This window comes from Patella vulgata, chromosome 2 (assembly GCF_932274485.2).
Source record: "Patella vulgata chromosome 2, xgPatVulg1.2, whole genome shotgun sequence".
NCBI lineage: Eukaryota > Metazoa > Mollusca > Gastropoda > Patellidae > Patella > Patella vulgata.
Genome location: NC_065880.2, coordinates 84,237,477 through 84,257,590, shown reverse-complemented (window position 1 = coordinate 84,257,590; position 20,114 = coordinate 84,237,477). Strand labels below are relative to the sequence as shown.

Genomic DNA, 20,114 nt, shown 5'->3' with positions numbered 1-20,114 from the left:
TCTTTTATGTAATAGTGACTATGGTAATGTATTCCCTAACTGGAAATCATTATATTTATTTTATATGTGTAGGATAAACCATGAGACTTGAGATTATGCTGGGAAAAGAAAGACTGAAGAAAAAAGGAAAAACTAAGGCTGATGTTATTCCGAGGTTTTTTCTTTTCAGGGTTCTTTCGGGAGTCTTTCTTCCCCATATTCCTGAAGTAATGGCCTGTGAAACCCCTGTCTTGCCATTGCTATACTTCGAATGAAAAGTTTTTGAGTCAACTGGCGTGGTTTCGATTCCCTGGTTGTACGTCACATAAGCCGCCTATATGAATTGTTTATGTTCATGTTTAGGCAATTGGGCTGTTAACATACACTGGTTATCTCTAATAAAAAAAGCAGTGCATTTTCGCAGTTTTGTATTGTTTCTGAACATCTCCTACTTTTTTGGAAGAGTATATATTGGTGTCGAAACTCAAATAGTAACGACTACTTTTGAATTGTCAGATATCCTCTCACCGTCTCATATAATAACTTTTCATCTTCAACTGAATTATCAGTCAAATGAAATTCGATCGCGTGTCTGTTATCGCTCGTTACTTCAGTCAGTTATATAGAAGGATAACTCGTGTTTGTCATGTTTGTCGTCACTCCCCGTTTCTTCACGTGCTTGTTACACATCTCCCGTAGCAATGATCTCTGTATTAAAATAATTATATTTGGGATGTATTTAACCAGTTCTATCACATATTTTATAATAACTGACACCAATATTGTCCTTTAAAGTAGGTCAGTTTATACAGTACAAATATGAGGCTGTGGGTGACTCTAACACTGTAAATAATAGGGCGTCTTACTCCCACTAGATCATTAGGCTTTCAATAAACACTATATTATATTCTTTAACATTGTAGAATGTTTACAGAATTGTACAGAATAGAATGATGTTTTGTCAGTTGGGAATACAGTATCATATTATTCCACCATAACATAAAGGAAACTGTCAAACAAAAGATCGGTATAATCTTCTAACAATTTAATTAATATTTAAACAAGAAAGGTCTGGCGGTTTACGTGGCTTATCAAAAAAAAAAACAACAAAAAACCAAAAACTCACAGTAGATTGTTTGTAAGGTTCGCTAACAATGTGACTCAAGGTACCTACTGCTCTGCTCCGAACTGGGCTAATAATGACGGGCATACGCCATACAGTGTGTTTTGAAGGAAATTTTGCCCAGACAACAGCACTGTATACGGCCTACTCTTATATCGAATTCCAACTGTCCAGGTATCTTTTACGTGCACGCCAATGTGTACACGGGACCGGTTTTTCGCCCCATCCGAACTAGACAGCTGTCCTTGTCAGGCCTTCCGTCCTGCATCACTTAACCAAACCATTTTAAATACATACTGTAGAAGGGAGATGGTAATGAAATGTAGTTTAAAGTCCCGCTTTTCTGTTCCAATCGGGATAATGAAAACTTTCAGTGTACTGAATGAAATTTTCCCGGAATGTATACCTTCATAGAGTTTCTAATAAATGACAAAGACAGTCGGTCATATGTCCCTTTTAACCTAACATAGATTTAAAGGCCCAATACCACTCTTGTTGTAACTGAATAATATGTCACAATCTTTATTCTAGTCTACAAATTGTATTATTTTACAATATTCCAATTAATTGGTGATACAAATTTCATCTTAACACACCTTATTTAAAAAATTGGTAAAATTCAACTAAATGATTTGAAAAGCCTAACGTAAACCTTTTCAAATGTGACATGGATTTAAAAATATGTTCGAACCTTCTGGACAAGTGAAATGGGATGTAATGGATAATTTACACAACAGGTAGGACACTTAAACATCTAATACTTAAAATAAGGATATTTTTTATTTTCTGGAGCTGTCAAGCCAGCAAGAGTGTTATTGTCCCTTTAAACAGTTCACCACAACTTTTGTCACGCATGTTTAACACGAATTCTTGTTAGAAGGTTGGGTTATTGTTTTCTGTGATCTTGAATGTGTCCTCCAATATTTAGATCATGGATGGTTGTGAACTTAATAACATCTGTTGCGTGAATTTTGCCCGGAATATACCTTCACAAACTGCCAAGTTTCTATACATGACGAGGGTCACGTTAGGTAAGGCGCTCGCTCGCTAGCCTGGAGGTCGGATGTTCGATTCCTACATTGGCCGAGAAAGTTCGTCCCTTGTCAGTGGCAGAATGGATGGGACGGAAAACTGAGGACCCGTGTACGCATTGGCGAGAGAAGGCCGTAGTGCCTCTGTCCGGGCAAAATTTTCCCCATACTACACTATATGGCGTATGCCCGTCTTTATTAGCCCAGTTCGGAGGAGAACGTCAATTCATTTACATGACAAAGACAGTCGTTTTAAATGTTACCAGCTTCGAAGTTTTTTTTATGAAAGTAGGGTGCTGTGTACATAAACCTTCGTGATTCATGGCAACACAATCTCCCTAAAATTCATTATTCAAAATGATGCCAAAAACCACAATGTAATCAGCGGTAATGTGTCTCTTTAAAACAAACATCGATTTACATGAATAACAACAGTTCACTACACCTTGTGTCACGGTTGCTGACATTTAATTATTTAGGTTTGGTAATTGTTGTCTCTGATCCTGGAGTCCTCCCGGTTTTAGACCATCGTTGGTGGTGAATTTAATAACATCTGGAAGATAGGCTACGTACATACATCCATCATTCTTGTTGGGAAGCTTGTTTAGGCTACTTTGTGATTTCACAATGATCTAACACCATGTCCGTCAAGACAGGTTATTTATGTCTACTTGTTCTTTGGGTTAACTTTTCAACAACTGCATGGTGTGCCAATTTCAAGTCTCTCTACACTCGAACAAAAGTGACCGTGGATTTAGAAAGTTGCATCAAAAGGAGCTACAACAAGCTTATTCAAAACACACACACATCAACTAAGATTAGATGTGGTCAGCTGTGTTCATCTGTTGAAGATTGTAGAAGATTTATGTATGATAAAGAAACCAAATCGTGTAGCCTGTTTAAGTTTGGGGAAAATTGCTTAACAACCGGTGCCGTGGAGAAAAAGGTTTGTTATAAACAGGTAGGTCAGACTAGCCGCGCCAGTCAAGAATGCGATAGAGGCTACAGCTTTTAATGAAATCTTGTCAAACTAATGCAGTAGCCTCGCTCGTCAACAATGGCCTTGTGAACGCGATAGAGGCTACAGCTTTTAACAAAATCTTGTCAAACTAATGTAGTAGCCTCGCTAGTCAACAATGACTTTGTGAATGCGATAGAGGCTACAGCTTTTAACGAAATCTTCAAATCTGGTGTGGAGCATTGTGGTCAAGAGAAGACGAACTCTGTCGCTATTCAGCGCTCCAGACGCCATCTTTATCCAGTTTGTAGTGGATTTGTTTTCAAATTTGGTATGAAGCATCTAATTGTCACCCTTTCTTTCGATGAAAGCAGGTGGGTCGACTATTAAAATGTGTTCGTCTGTCTGTCCGTCACACTTTTTGGGACACAATAATTCTCCTAATTGAGGTAGAATGTTCAAACTTGGTGCAGGTGTTTGTTAGGTCGATGCCTTGTTTGTGCTCGAAGATGCGAATTTTCTGCTAAGGGTAAACAGAGATAAGCAATTTGATCAGTTGATGTTTTGGGACACAATAACTTTAGTTCTAATTAAGGGAAATGAAATGAAATGTTGTTTAATGGCACGCCAGCTCCAACCGGGCTATATTGCGCCAAGCATATGGTGAATCTAACGAGACAAATTAAAACGATATGACATAAATGAATTTATATATGTAAATAAAAACAAATATTACAAAAAATATATTAATTAAAAATAAATATAACAAATCTTTTACATATATAAATATTTAAAACGATATACATGATTAAATATATACAATTAAAATTGAGAATAAAAGTTTTTCTTTTAAAAATGTTAACACTCTATCATATAGCTGACGTACTGAATGGCAATGGTAGTATTTAGATCTAATATACTTGAGATGTTTGCACTCAATCAAGACAAGATGTGTTTTACTGTCAAAGGAACATGACAGTGAACACATTCTGGTTGCGGCTCTCGCTTCAAAATGAAAATATGAGTTAAAAAGGTATGACCAATGCGAGAGCGACACAAAACAACCTCATACCTCCTGTTGGTTCTATAGGAGTTTGGCCAGTCTCCTCAGAGAGGCTTTATGTGATGTAGTTTGTTTGTGTCTGCAAGATCCCAAGACCGTTGCCAGCGGTCATATATAAATAATTTAATGGTAGATTTTAAATCGGTGAAAGGTAAAAGAAATTGTGATATGGGAAGATCTAAAGCAGACTTGGCAGCTAAGTCTGCTCGAGCATTCCCTTTAATATCATCATGACTGGGGAGCCAGCAAAGGACGGTGTCCTTGCCATTAAACTCGTCTGCTACTAAAGGGTGTACAAGCTGCTTATTGCCTGTAAAGAGGACAAAGAATCAGTAAATATAATGTGTTTTAAGGATGAAGAGGATTTGATATACTCCAAAGCCTGAAAGATATGGAACATAACAACTCTGTTTTTATACGCCCACATTTTCATGTGGACGTATATTGTCGTCGCCCCTGTCCGTCCGGACGTCGGTCCACAATTGTTTGTGGACACTCTACAGGTCACAATTTTTTTTCCGACTCAACGAAACTTGAAATATAGGTTTATCTCCCTACGATCTCGGTTCCTTTCGACATTGGCATGTATCGGGCCGCAACTTCATGGATTATGGCCACTGATTGTATGAAAAATCGCGTTTTTAGTTTGTGGACCCTATAAGGTCATAATTTTTATCCGATTTAAAAAAAAACGTTTTAGTATATCACCGTTACACCCTTAAGGATGGTTGAGTTTGAATTTCGTGAAAATCGGCCAAAAACTGGCAGACAAAATGGCCGCCCTCGTTCTCAAATAGCGCAAAATATGGTATATCAAGGTTGTGGACCCTCTAGAGGTCAAAATGTCCTTCTGATTTTGATGAAACTCGAAATGTAAGTTTATAGCCCATAGATCTTGGTTCCTTTCTATATTCGCGTAACTTCCTGAATTATGGCCCTTGATTGAACAAAAAATCACGTTTGTAGCTTGTGGTCCTTGTAGAGGTCACAATTTTTATCTGATTTAAAACAAATGTGTGAATATATCACCATTACACACTAAGATCTTGGATCCGTTTGATAATTGCGGATACCCGAACTTAACTTCCTGGATTATGGCCCCCGATTATTCAAAAATGGCATTTTTAGCTTGCGAATTCTCTAGAGGTAACAATTTTTTTTTCCGATTTTAAAAACCGTTTAAATATTTCACCATTCCACCATAATGAAGGTCGAATTCGAATTTCAGGAAAATCGAAATGAAACTGTCAAACAAAATGGCCTCTCTTTGTACTCAAATTGTGTAAATATATGCAATAAGAAGGTTGTCGATCCTCTAGAGGTCACAATTTTTATCCGATTCTAATGAAACTTAAAACATATCTATATCCCAAAGATCTCAGTCCCTTTTGATATTTGCGCATTTCAGACCATAACTTTCTGGATTATTGCCCCTGATTATACAAAAAATCCTGTTTGATTTTTGGTTTTTATCTCTTGCAAAATGTGGGCGTATCCTGTCTGGCAGCCGCTAGTTAATTGAGGTAGAATGTTTAAACTTGGTGTTTATGTACTGACTGAGTTCAATGATTAACATTTCTCGCTAAAGCTAAGCAATTGCTTTGACTTGATTCTATACTGATGTCCAAAAGAAAGTATACACACTAAAACTATGACTAAGTTTTGTTTAGATTAAAAACATTTGATAAAGCATTACTGAGTTTGTCTCCTGCGTCCAAACTCAACATTTCTAAGCAAAATGAAAATGTGAAACAAATTGACAATCTACCCAAATACCGTATAGCATGGAAAAACGACTTTGGTTGATGCAGCACAAAATGCACAGTGTACACTTTCTTTTGGACATTAGTATATGTGATAAGAGTGATGAAACTTAGTGTATAGTTGATAATCAGTTTGATTGCTTGATACTTTTGAAAAAAATATACGTGCAATTGATTAATATGTGTCATCTATTTATTTTGGGATGTCTGTGGGGGACATCAGCCTCACTGTTGACTTGTTGTAATTCAGCTTTCCACGCCATTCTGTTCCGGCGTCATGATAGGACGAATCCTATCTAATCGTAATTCGGCTTTCATCTTTCCCAGCTATTCTGTTCTGCAGTTGTCCTCACCTTCTCCAAAAACGTTGTTTTTCTAATTTGGAGTGACGCATTGGGGTCAAGAGAGGACAAGCCCTATCGAGGTCTCGCTTTGCACGGCCTTCAACTGTAAACCTTGTTAGCAAATACACTTTTTAAAGGGAGTTTATTTTCTACGGATTTGGTTTAGGTATAGGGTTGTGTATGTGTGTCGGGGCAGGGGCTTTTGTTTTAAAATCTTATTTAAAATTAAATGGTGCGCGAATGACAAGGTGAGGTGTTATGCCCACATCGACGGATTGACACTGCCATGTCGAAATTCGAATGGACTAGAAACAACGTGGTGCTATAAGTAAACGATCATGTTACATGAGTTGTCGGTGATTCTCCCAAAACGGCGAAGGCCAAAAAATGGGGATAATGCGACTTGATGATCGAGGTTCCTTTATTTCCCGTGTATTTTGGTATAAAATTAGAACTGCTCGAACCTTCATAACGAAACGAAGAACTGGTATGTGCTGAAGGCGTCTATTTTAAATGCCATTAAAGACATGTCTTCTATTCACTTAAGGTTGCATCATAAGATCTGTCACTTGAGTCGACTGGCGTGGTTTCAATTAACCGGTTGTACTTGACAAGGAGTAGGTTCACCTGTCCAACCTCGTGGTTTTCTTTGGGTCCTCCCCTACTGCTAAAGACCCCTGTGCGCAAGTGAAATATTGAAATACGTCCGTGTTTCTGTTCGTCCACAATTTTTTTGGTGGACATTCTACAGGTAGGTCATTCTCAGAAAAAGTGGCAAATTGAGTGAAAAAAAAATGTCTTCAATTTTCTAATAGTCTCTTGAGTATGATAAATTTTATTTATTAATGTGTTAGAACATTATTTTATCTAACAGAAAAAAATTATTCAACCATATTTAGTCCAAAAATAGACCTTTCGAGATCTAATATACGCGTGAAATACGCGGTACGTCCTTACCGTTACCAACTTCGGATTCCAAAACTTATGTACATTTTTCCTAGATGTGAGGAAACTGTGAATGTTAATCCCCATACATATCAATTCATACGATATTGGTCTATTTCCATTCAAAGTCCCGGATTCCTAGGGGTTTCAATGTAGCTATGAGGAGAGCCTCAATGTGTGTCCTGATTTTCTCTTTCAAAATGTCTTTACCGTTATCTCGCTGTATATTTCACAGATATCTTAACTTTATTCAACAAGGCTATTTTTAACCTCAAGGTAAAGGTCTTTCTCAGCCATGTTGGATTCCTGAAGATCATAAAAGTTTACCAAGGAGGGAATTTCAAAGGAAATATTTTAAATAATAATATATTAGATAAGATAACTGGTATTCTTTAAAATAAGCAAGAAAAAGATGAGAATATGTTGTTATTTTTCATTTTTCCAAGCAAAATGTGTCTTTACCGTTACCACTCGATGTCTTTACCGTTCCTTTTTTCGCTAACGGTAAAGACATTTGTTGGAGCCGTAAAGGTTTATATATATATAATATAAAAATATATTCTTCAAAAAAAGTAGGGGATATTGAAATGCAAATACCTGCAGGATGTGATATGATAAATAGTCACTTGACATGCTTTGAGAGTATGTTCACAGATGAAGACCTTATCGCCCCAAAAGAACTACTGAGCTGCACGTGGGAGGGGTTCATTGTCAAATTTGAAACTTCAAGGAAAGGTTGATGAAAACTGCCGCGTGCTGGTTTATCCTTTCCATGTTTGCTTTCCTATCGGTTCTTGAGTAAGATTTACTGTTTAGCGTATCTTTGCTTTAGTGTGTTACGTTTAATTTGCAATGAGATGTCTTCAACATGATAAACGTCTACTTGCTATTGGCATGGTTCAAATGGGTTGTACACAACGAGCAGTAGCCAACATGCTTAATGTGTCACAGTCTGTGATCAGCAGACTGTGGAACCGGTACCACAAAACACACAATGTGGATGCTAGACCTCGTTCAGGTCGTCCTAGCGCCACTACACATTCGTACACCTTTCCTGCGAAATCGAGGACAAACGGCCAATCAGCTTTCTGTGAACTTGTACCAAGTTACAGGAATTCGAGTTACACCCCAAACGATTAGAAATCGGCTACATGCAGCCCATTTGCATGTGCAACGACCGCGTGTTGTGCCTCCATTAACTCGCTAGCATATGGCAAACAGGCGTCAATGGTGTAGGCAGCGTAGAAATTGAGGTACTCGTCGATGGGCGCGCGTGGAATGTTCCCAGATGAGTCCAGATTTGCCCTGGATTTCGCCTATAGTTGTTTTCGCGTGAGGAGACGTGTAAATGTGCGTCATGCTAACGTTAACGTCAGACAGCATGACAAATTCGGACGGGGGTCTGTTATGGTGTGGGGAGGAATAACCGTGACTGGTAGAACGGACTTGCATACTGTTCAAGGAAGGGTCACTGGTGTGTACTACCTTGACAACACCCTGGCACCGATAGTTCTGCCCTTTGCTCAAGGTGCAGGTCGACGTTTCATCTTTCAAGATGATAATGCCCGTGCCCACCGCGCTCGTGTCGTGAATGACTACCTACAGCGTCCATATGCCTTGGCTAGCCGTGTGTCCTGACCTTTCCCCTATAAAGCATGTCAGAGACATGATCAGGAGACGTGTTCGTCAACGTCAACCGACAACACTGGAAGAATTGGCCGTGGCACTGCAAGAGGAGTGGGTCAGATTGCCCCAAATCGTGATTGGACGGTTGATTAGGAGCATACCACGACGAATTGCTGAATATCTGAGGATTGGTGGAGCAATTACTCATTGTTAAGACAAAAATCAAAAACGTTCATTTTCACTTGTGACAGTTTATCTCTAGGCGAGTGAAATGGGGCCGCCAGATAAGCCGGCCATATGAACTGTTTAAGTTCATGTGTAAGCAATTGGCCTGTTATTAACATACACTAGTTACCTCTTATAAAAACAGCGGTGCATTTCCGCAGTTTTGTATTGTTTCTGAATATCCCTTACTTTTTTGGAAGAGTATATATATAATATACAGGATATTTTCAGTGTGAATAAAACAAGTAGACTGACAATCAACTGTTTCAGAATGTAATTGCTTTCAGGTATTTTTGCTGCTCAAACGATCAAAAAGACGCCACTTTGTTTTGATTGCAACACGGGTGGTTGTCAAAATTACTCAAGCTTTATTCCCTTAACATCTTACGACGGTTTCGCTCATTACGTGGCATGTGCAACGCTTTGATGAACTTGTGGAAAATACAAGTAAAAAACATCGACTTTCAAGAGATAACTTTTATTTATCCGTAGGTGATTTCAATGACATAGGTAATTTTTTAATTAACCATAATCAATTATTTTGTTTACAGTCGAAGAAATCCATTTAAAATTTATAACGGTTCAGACAGTAAGTCGATTTTCATTATACTAATGAATTCGTTTCATTATACTTATATGAATTCTTTAAACATTTTTAGAACTTTTTATGTGAAGGTGTAAACTGTACCAGATGCCCGATTGGTTACTATGGTGATCTTTGTCAACATGTAATACAAGGTAATAAAAAATCTTATCCAAATAATTTATTGTCTACGTATTGAGGCCCTCCGATCCGTGACCATTTCTTGGGGAATAATGTTTGGCGATGGTTTCTGATAGTGAATATATTTGTAGTTTGCTACCTCTGAAATTATTATTTCTATGTCATTTGCTGAATAGCTTGTCAACTCACTATTATACGATCATAGGTGTCATTCTCACACTTAAAACTCATTTACACCGGAAATAATAACATAATTACCTCCCTTGTTTTCTATTCTCCACCATGAAGTAGCTATATTCAAACATTGGAATTTGAAGATTAAAATGATATTTTTGCCAATTTCTCAACTGGCAATAGTGAATTATAGGATTAATAGGATTATTCTTTAACAAGGTATGACTGTTTAAAGATACCATCTATTTTAAGGCTTTATTTTAATAAATTTTTCAAAATATAACTTAAAAATATGAAATTGCAACTTTAAACCCCATTTCATTTCATTTTCCACAAACAAAATGGGAACGGACGGGGGCGACGACAATATGGGTCCACATGAAAATTCAAATGACACATTGTTACTTTAAGACAACAGAAATAACTAACAGGTATCTGTAAATTAGTTGTTTCGAACTTACCTTCCATTTTAATTTCACACAACTTTCTACCTTTCCATTTGTTTACATTGCCTGAATCTACGGTCATCAAAATTTGAGAAACCTACAGAAAAAAAGGCAAATCTATAGAACAGGCCTTAACAATTATTTACTTTGACAAACAAATGTAAATATCGAAAGATGAACGGATGGACAAGGCTGACGATATGTACGCCAACATAGTTATAACATTACAGGTTTATGTACATACCCAGTAAGTTACAGTCCAAAATATAGCTCATCCGAGATGTCTTGATCATGAACATATATTCTAGGTTCATCTTGAATTGGGACAAAAACTCTTGCCCGTAGCGGAGCCAAAAACGTTTTACATATGACACATACAGTGCAAGAGGTAGTGACAGTTACAGTCCGATGTACAACAATATCTAACTCATCCGTGACAAAATTGCGACCTCCATAGACTGAAGCACAGGAGTCTGACCTTCTATCCGTAAAATATGCATCCACCATGCCCAACCAGACAATAAATAATAAAAAAGAACAGGAATGCAATGCCTGTTGAAGCCTCGATTTTACCTGCTCCCGCCTCAACTCGGTTTTATTCAACAATTCGTAACGTCAGGAAATTGAACCGCTGCCGATTCACTCAGATATGTTTTTTCTTCAATCTAATCGTTTTGATTTACATAAATACTCCCGCAAAACGGTATCGGAGCCATTTGTTTCCAATATTAACATTATTTTCGTCCATTTCCATTTTGTCATCGACACCATGCGCTGACGTCACACAATATGATTCGTAGTAAATTTTAAAAATCATAAAATATAAAAATTAGCAACAAATAAAATTTAAAATAGATTAAAATGTGCGTTTTACATTTTTTTATGCGTAATATTAAACTTCACACAGTGGTTAAATATCAATTTATAAAAAAAAAAAAAAAAAAAAAAAATGTGAACAAGCACAATCAGGGGCGGCTAACTCGCTGCGGACCGTTTTGTGTGAGGATATGAGAGAAAACTAATGAGTGGACGGGTTGCCCTAGTCCATGTTTCGTACAAGTGTGGGCCAGGATCCAGCACCATTTGCCTCAATGACAGACATTATGATCTAATGCACATGTCTTACACCACCGAACACCCCCTGTGGTTGTCAAAAATTGTTTATTGTAAAGTCACCAAATTTCCATATTAATTACTGTTTAATTCTTTATTTCAAACAATACAGTTCGCAGTACGAAAGTTCTTCAAACATGAATATTCAATCATATTTTCAACACAGCCAATGAAAAACAGCGAATGAACAGCAAATAATTCGAACTGAAAAGATACAAACAATTCAAATTACAATCAAGAAAACGAGTTGGTCTGATCCCTATTTGAGGGGTTCATAAAATGGAGTTACTTCCCTTGGTTCAAAAAATATTGATCAGCGCGGATTTTCAACCAAGCCATGAGTGAATTATCAAAATGACAATATTCGTTGAATAATCCTGAGATTTTACATATTATTGATGGACAAATATAAAATGACATCTTTACTTACACTTATGGTGCTTTTTCTAACATTTCAATCACATAAAACACGATTCAAGCAAATAAACAATTTCTAACAGCACATTGTGTGGGTTTTTCAACTTTCAAACTCTTCAATTTAAGAAAAACCCAAAAGGCCCTACAAATCATGTAGACTCGATTTTCTATGTCAACTTTTTGAACAGAAAATACTTCAATCATAATAAAATGGTAATTCAACTCTATTGTCACAACATACCGCCCGCCATGAACTATTGGGACAAGAAGGAAATAGTTCATAACACTTTCCAACACTACCTCACTTTCAAACCTTCAATCAATTCTATCAGATTTACAAATACCATCCTAGCAAATATACAATATTGCATAGTTACAAGTAGCCTATTCAAACAGTATACAATTTAATTCGGATATTTCAAACATTTCAAACCCTTCAATAATTCAAACGAATGTCTAAATTTCACAGTCATGTGCTTCTAATAAGCACAGTTTGAGAATGGGTCTTTTTAGAACCGAATTCTTAGTTTTAACTTCAACATTTCGAACTAAATTGTCATTACCGGGAAATACATCAGTAACGCGGCCAAGAAGCCATTGATTCTTGGGAACATTGTCTTCACACACTAATACTAAATCGCCTATACGCAAATTACGCTTAGGTTTTAACCATTTGCTACGACTTTGGAGAGTGGGGATATACTCTTTTAACCACCTATTCCAATAGTGATTGGATAACAATTGGCACTGGCGCCATCTTTTCTTGCTAAATTTATCAGTTTCACAAATAATTTCATGAGGAATATAATCACTGGGTTTCACATTCAAAAAATGGTTCGGAGTTAAAGGGTCGTCGTCATTTTGGCTCAGTGGGTTTCGCGTTAAAGGTCTGCTGTTTGCGATCCTTTCAGCTTCTGTCAAAACAGTTGTTAATACCTCCTCATTGATAGTATCATTTCCGATAATCGCTTTTAAACTACGTTTTACACTCTTTACAATTCGTTCCCACACTCCGGACATATGAGCTGCAGTGGGCGTGTGGAAAATCCATTTACAATTGCGCTCAACAAGATATTTTTCTACCTTTCCGGAGTTCAGTTTCTGGATGCACCCGCGGATTTCTTTCTCAGCTCCGACAAAGTTACTTCCATTGTCCGAGGAAATCTGTTTAACACGTCCACGACGATTCATAAATCTCATCAACGCTAATAAGAAATCGTCAGTTTCTAGAGATTTCACAAGTTCCAAATGAATGGCACGATAGTTCATGCACACAAATAACGCACCCCAACGTTTTTCAACAACTTTTCTACTACGCTTCACATACATAGGACCGAAATAATCTAACCCAGTATAAGTAAAGGGGTTTTCAAACGGTGTTAGTCTATAACTTGGAAGATTCGCCATTTCTTGTACCAAAGGAACGGCATTACGTTTCCTACACAATATGCAGGTCTGTATCACTTCACGAATAGCAATTCTTGATTTCAAAATCCAAAACCTTTCTCGAATTAACGAAAGAACTTGTTCGTGTCCACAGTGTCCATTTGCTCTATGGAAATGTCGGATTATCATATTCGTTACATGATGTTTTCGCGGAAGTATCATGGGATGTTTCGCATCATATGATATAGGAGCCTTTGTCAGTCTACCACTTACACGTATGATGCCATCACTTAATAACGGTTTTAGCCTCACAATGTTACTCGAGTTGCTCACACATTGATTTGATTTCAAACTTGTCAATTCATTTGGAAAATTTCGAATTTGAACTTCTCGGATGATACACTTGGTAGCGGATTCATAATCTTCCGTTGTAATTCGTTTTTCGATTTTCGATCTGTTAGCTGGATGGGTTTTCAACCAGTCAATAAATTTTACGATCCAAGCTACATTTCTAACACACGGATTCCAGTTAGAATGTCTATTTATTAATTGAGAAAGATGCGATTCTGGTTCAGAAGAAAACACGTGGATCTCCTTCTTAACTTCTAACATTTCAATCGGAACAGTGTCAATCTTCAAATCTGGCCACTGATCTTTTGGTTTCCAAAGAAATTGAGGTCCTCTAATCCAACGACTGTTGGAGTTGAATTGCTCAAAATTAAGTCCTCTGCTTACGTCATCAGCGGGGTTCAACTTCCCAGGGCAGTGATGCCATTGGTCTGGTTCTGTTAATTCGCGGATTTCGGTTATTCTATTTCCAACAAAGGTCTGGAAACGACGAGTTTCGTTGTTAATATAGTTAAGCGTTATCATCGAATCAGTCCAGAAATAGGTTCTGTCGATATCAATTTCTATTTCACGGATTAAACTGTTATGGATTCTAGCGGCCAGTACAGCACCCTGCAATTCTAGTCTAGGAATACTGATTGATTTGATTGGTGCATTTCTAGATTTACCCATCACAAAGGAACATTCAATTTCACCATTGGGGTACACGATTCTCATAAAGGACACACAACCTAAGGAAATTTCCGAGGCATCACAGAAATGATGCAGTTCAACAACTGTACCCTGTTCATGTCTGTCTTTAAGGAAATAGCTTCTTTGAACTTTAACGTTCCCCAAGCGTTGGAGGTTATCTTTCCACTTCAACCATTTCGAAAGCAATTCTCCTTCTATCTTTTGATCCCACGACCACTTCTTACGCCAGAGTTCTTGCATGATCTGTTTAGCAGGAATCATTACAGGGGCAGCAATATTGAGAGGGTCAAACACGGAACAAATTGTCGATAACACTCCTCTCATTGTGTTTGGTTTGTCTAAATTCATGACTTTGAATCCCAACGTGTCCAATTCAACAGACCACTGAAGCCCGAGTGCTCGGGAATTTGGCAACTGTTCAAAATCTAAATCAAGGGTAGGATCTGCTCTTAGTTCACTAGGAAAAGTTCCTAAGACGTTTCTGTCGTTACTTAGAAATTTTGTCAATTTGAAACCGCCATTTTTACATATGTCAACAACCTGATGTCCAATATCAATAGCCGCTTCTGGAGTGGAAAACGATTTCAGAAGATCGTCAACATAAAAGTTATTTTCTATAGTTTTCACCGCTTCGGTGTCAAATTCAAGCTCATTGTCTTTCGCGGTTCTCAATAAAGCAGAATTGGCTGAGCAGGGCGAGTCAGCGGCTCCGAAAATATGAACAGTCATGACGTATTCATCTAAAGGTTTATCAAATCCATGTGTCCACCACAGAAATCTTAGCGAATCCTGATCTTCCTTTCTAACACGCACCTGGTGAAACATACTTTCAACATCGGCGGCAAGAGCTACTTTATCTTGGCGGAATCGCAAGAGTACTCCAACTAAGTTATTTGTTCTATCCGGTCCAGTCAATAATTGTTTATTCAACGATGTACCATCGTATTCCGCTGCGGCATCAAATACAATTCTAACTTTACCGGGTTTATTCTCATTCTTTATTCCAAAATGTGGCAAATAAAACGTTCTCGGGCTTGTCCGTTTCACCTCCTCGGCAGACAGCTTTCTAGCATATCCCTTTTGGATGTAATCCGTCATTGTTTTTGTGTAAACCTTACCAAAATCGTCATCCTTTTCGAACCTACGTTTTAAACTTCTCAGCCGATCCTCGGCTTGGTGTCGGTTATTTGGTAGAGTCACGTTATCGTTTTTCCATAACAGACCGCTTTCATAGTGTCCATTAATTAACCGGGTAGTCTTATCTAAAATCATACTAGCACGCTTATCTTCAATCGATTCAGTTTCAAACCGTTCTGGAATATTCAATCTTTTCGAACCAAAGTCATCTAATTTCCAGAAATTTTCAACCAATTTGTGCAAGTCTTTATCAACATGCGTAAAATTACAGGTAACCGATTTCGAAATTCGAACTCCTTCTACAGTTCCAGTTATGACCCATCCTAAAGGTCCACGAAGTCCTTGTAGTTTACTTCCGGGTTTATCAGATCTTCGAACTTCTAAAATATCATGAAGCTCGGGCATGTCTTTACCTATCAAAATAGTCACCTTCTTGACATCAACGTCCGGAAGAGCAAGATCTTTTAAATGTGGATGTAGACTCAAGTCAATGTTGTGTGGTAACACTTTCTCGTTGATATTAAATTTATCAGTAATAAGTCCCTCTTTTACTTCAAACACAGCGCCATCATCAGACGCAGATCGGATTCCAAAATTCGCAATTTCAAATTGCTCGGAATTACTTTGGGTAATTGTGCTCACATTGACCGAACTTTTTCGACCTCGAATTCCGAGAGGTTTAGAAATCTCACAATCCATAATAGTTGCCCTAGAAGCATTGTCAATTAGGCCATACGTCGTCAGAGATTTTCCCTCTGGTCCAAATACTCGAACAGCAACAACATGTAATAGGACTGTCAGAGTTAGATTTTCAACTGTTGTAGCATGGCATACTGAAGTTGTTTTGACGTCGGTTTCGTCAGTGTTTTTATCGTCGGGCGGTTTATTGTTTTTATAATCTTCACGCTTGTCCCTAGGATTGTGTAATAATGGATGGTGTTTTCTTTCATTCGAGCAGGGACAATGAATATTAACCCGACAGTTGTCACGAAGGTGTCCTGGCAATAAACACGCGTGACATACTTTCGATTCTTTTACTACTTTCCAACGAGTGTCTAAATCTTTCTGTGCGAATTCACCACATTTTGATAGGTTATGATTTTGTGAACAAAATGCGCATGTTTTATGTGCAGATTTTTGTGAGACATCAGTTGATAATGTTGTTGTACGTCTATTAGGGTAATTGCTTACAAAAGGAGTTTTATCTTTTTTATGCTTAATAAAGTTATCATTGGAGTTCAGTGGCACAAAGGCTGGGTCATTCTTAATAGCAGCGTGCTTCTTTACAAATTCACCTAAGTCTCTTAATCGAGGTGTGCAACCTTTACTTCTCAAATTATAGCAGAAATCGCCCCACTTATTGATGAGATAATTGGGCAAACGAGATACAACCAATTTCAGATTAGACATGGTACTTGCTTCAGCCTCATAAATACCTATCAAACGTTTGATAGCTGATTCTAAGTTCTCAGAAAATTTCAACAATCCCTTAGTATCGGAGCTTGTTAGTATTGGGACATTCACTAAACCTTTCAAAGTTTCTGCTGCTACCTTTGCGGGGTGTCCATATCGGGCTTCAAGCATAGAAACTATAGCAATATATGAACAACCAGATGCTCTTTCCATCACCCCAAGAGCTTCGCCGTCCAGGAATTTAGGCAAGAATTCAATTTTCTGTTGATCGGTTAGAAGGCCATCTTCCAAGTGATTTCTAATTCGTTCCCTAAACACAGGGTACTTGGAAGGGTCCCCAGTAAATTTCAATGGTTCCATGCTCTGAAGCATATTCAGTTTTAACAAAACGGCCTGAACATTCGCAGGGTTGATCTCAGCAGTCTGACTGATAGCATCACCAACATTTCGATCATAATTTGTTTCAACATTTTGAATAGGTTCGTGAGTCCTAGGTATATATTCAGTGGCATTAGCATTCAGTTCTACACAGTTTATTTTGGGTTCGATGGGAGTAGGGGGTTGATATTCAAATACATGTACTGGCGGGTGTTCAACATTTCTATCAGAATTTCTATCGGAGGGTTGAATGGGTGTTGAGGCCCATTGTTGGGTTCTTTTTATTTTTTCACTGGGGGTGGGAGAAGGGAGATTGTCAATTGTAGTAGAGCATTTTACAGAACGACTGCTACGAGAAGGTGTGGAGTCATATAGAAAGGCTTCCTTCTCTGCTAACTGTTGCTTAAATCTTAATTTCTTTATTTTGATTTGTTTTTTATGTTCTATTTCCATTTCAGCCTGTTGTTTCTCCATTTCAGCTTCATATTCAGCCATTTCTTCAGGTTGTGCGACCAAAAGTCGTTGAATTTCTAACTCTTTTTCTGTTTGCCTTGAACTACTCAAGCTTCGACCGGTGCTAATGTCGGATTTTACAGACCGACTTTTCACTTCAGCATGTCTACTTAATTTCTCTTCCATTTCACTACGATTATTCATACAGTATTTAAATTTCAAGCATAAGTTTCGAATGATAATGTGGTTGTCAAAAATTGTTTATTGTAAAGTCACCAAATTTCCATATTAATTACTGTTTAATTCTTTATTTCAAACAATACAGTTCGCAGTACGAAAGTTCTTCAAACATGAATATTCAATCATATTTTCAACACAGCCAATGAAAAACAGCGAATGAACAGCAAATAATTCGAACTGAAAAGATACAAACAATTCAAATTACAATCAAGAAAACGAGTTGGTCTGATCCCTATTTGAGGGGTTCATAAAATGGAGTTACTTCCCTTGGTTCAAAAAATATTGATCAGCGCGGATTTTCAACCAAGCCATGAGTGAATTATCAAAATGACAATATTCGTTGAATAATCCTGAGATTTTACATATTATTGATGGACAAATATAAAATGACATCTTTACTTACACTTATGGTGCTTTTTCTAACATTTCAATCACATAAAACACGATTCAAGCAAATAAACAATTTCTAACAGCACATTGTGTGGGTTTTTTAACTTTCAAACTCTTCAATTTAAGAAAAACCCAAAAGGCCCTACAAATCATGTAGACTCGATTTTCTATGTCAACTTTTTGAACAGAAAATACTTCAATCATAATAAAATGGTAATTCAACTCTATTGTCACAACACCCCCTACCAATACACATGTAACATTGAGGTGTGTAATAAATATGGGTGATTAAAAATATAACAATAACTATTATAGTGAGAACTGCCAGCTCTTTATCTAATCTCCCATATTGGGCCTGCTTGATTTGTCCGCGGATAGGCGAGCCGGTTTGTACAAGGCATACGCCGGTCAGGTTACCGTATCAGAGCAAATCAAGTGACCCGGCTGATAATAAATTTGGCGTCGGATAATATTATAATATTAAACCGGTAACATTTCATGTTTTAATAACGATAGGTTGCCAGGTAACGAAACATACGCCCACAGCAGCTAAAGCGTCCGTGCAGTCAACAAGAGTTGTCGCATATTTTTACTTTTTTCGGTAATGAAACATTTATAATACAATAAAATCTGATTAAAAGTAACAACTCATTAAGTAATTATCAAGTTCTGTCACATTCTAACGTTTAGAATACGAAACATTTAATATCATGGATTTAGCTGTTCAGTTATCAAAATTCATTGAAAAATATACTTGTTCGTCTCAAGACCTTAAACTCTTGTGTATCAATCCGAAGTCAATCGGATGATAAATTTGGCCATAACGCTGGCGGTAATTATCGCTGAAAACCAATAGGCTTCTTCGTCTCATGACCTTAAACACTGTGTATAAAATTAAAGTCAATCGGATGTTAGCTTTGGCCTCTAAGAGCGTCCACAAGCAATTGTGGACGTCGGACCGATGGATGGATGGATGGACGGACGGACGGGGGCGACGACAATTACGACCATATTTCAATGTGGGCGTGTAAAAACAGTATTCATGAAAGCATTACTATAAGTAAGTGACCGCAAAATAATACAGAAATTTATTTGTAGTATTACAAAAAAAAAAATAAAAAAAAATAAAAAAAAAAAATAAAAAAAAAATAAATGTACAATAAACATTTATTTTGGGTGTCGACTGTATTGGGCCATTGTTCCAATAAAATGTAGTAAACCAATAACAGACTCAAGTTCCTGATAATGAAGGGCTCATAATCAAACAATGGCCCAGTTTAAAAGTATATATATATATTGAGTCACAACAATAATATATATCTTTATTTAAATCAGTCAATTTTACGTAACGGTCAACTTGTATTTATAATTATTTGCATCGAAGCTATGTTATCTGTATGTCTGGTTCGTTTGAAGTCTATTTAATTTGTATCAGCCGAAATCGATGCTAATAGTAAGTGCAGGGGACTGCACCACACAAAATTTACACAATAACAAATACACGGACAGGACATCATACTCAGGAAAACACAAACATCAGACAATTCAAAAAAAGTGAATGGATCCGGGGGGCTAGCCGTAAGCGTCCACTGCGCTGTACAGTCCCGGGTCTGTAGTGACACAAGTTATTATATTGTCTTCATTAGCATTTCCATCTCTGGAAAATGTTTAATCAGTTATCATTGCTTTTCTCTTTATGTCTCCGTTAAATCCAGATTTTGAACCACGTTTTACAGAGACAGTTT

At 37.4% G+C, this 20,114-nt stretch overlaps 2 protein-coding genes across 2 annotated transcripts; both read right to left on the bottom strand.

Annotated features, from left to right (window-relative positions):
* Nucleotides 1-11,576: 11,576 nt before the first annotated feature.
* LOC126812082 (uncharacterized) lies at nucleotides 11,577-16,731 on the bottom strand. The gene is made up of 2 exons (XM_050538262.2): nucleotides 11,945-16,731; nucleotides 11,577-11,718 (listed from the first exon to the last, which is right to left on the bottom strand). The coding sequence occupies exon 1, from the start codon at nucleotides 16,192-16,194 to the stop codon at nucleotides 12,388-12,390; it is 3,807 nt and encodes a 1,268-aa protein (XP_050394219.1). The 5' UTR covers nucleotides 16,195-16,731; the 3' UTR covers nucleotides 11,577-11,718; nucleotides 11,945-12,387.
* Nucleotides 16,236-18,520, bottom strand: LOC126812470 (uncharacterized). The gene is made up of 3 exons (XM_050538878.1): nucleotides 18,383-18,520; nucleotides 16,687-18,156; nucleotides 16,236-16,250 (listed from the first exon to the last, which is right to left on the bottom strand). The coding sequence occupies exons 2-3, from the start codon at nucleotides 17,941-17,943 to the stop codon at nucleotides 16,236-16,238; spliced, it is 1,272 nt and encodes a 423-aa protein (XP_050394835.1). The 5' UTR covers nucleotides 17,944-18,156; nucleotides 18,383-18,520.
* Between the last annotated feature and the right edge of the window lie 1,594 nt (nucleotides 18,521-20,114).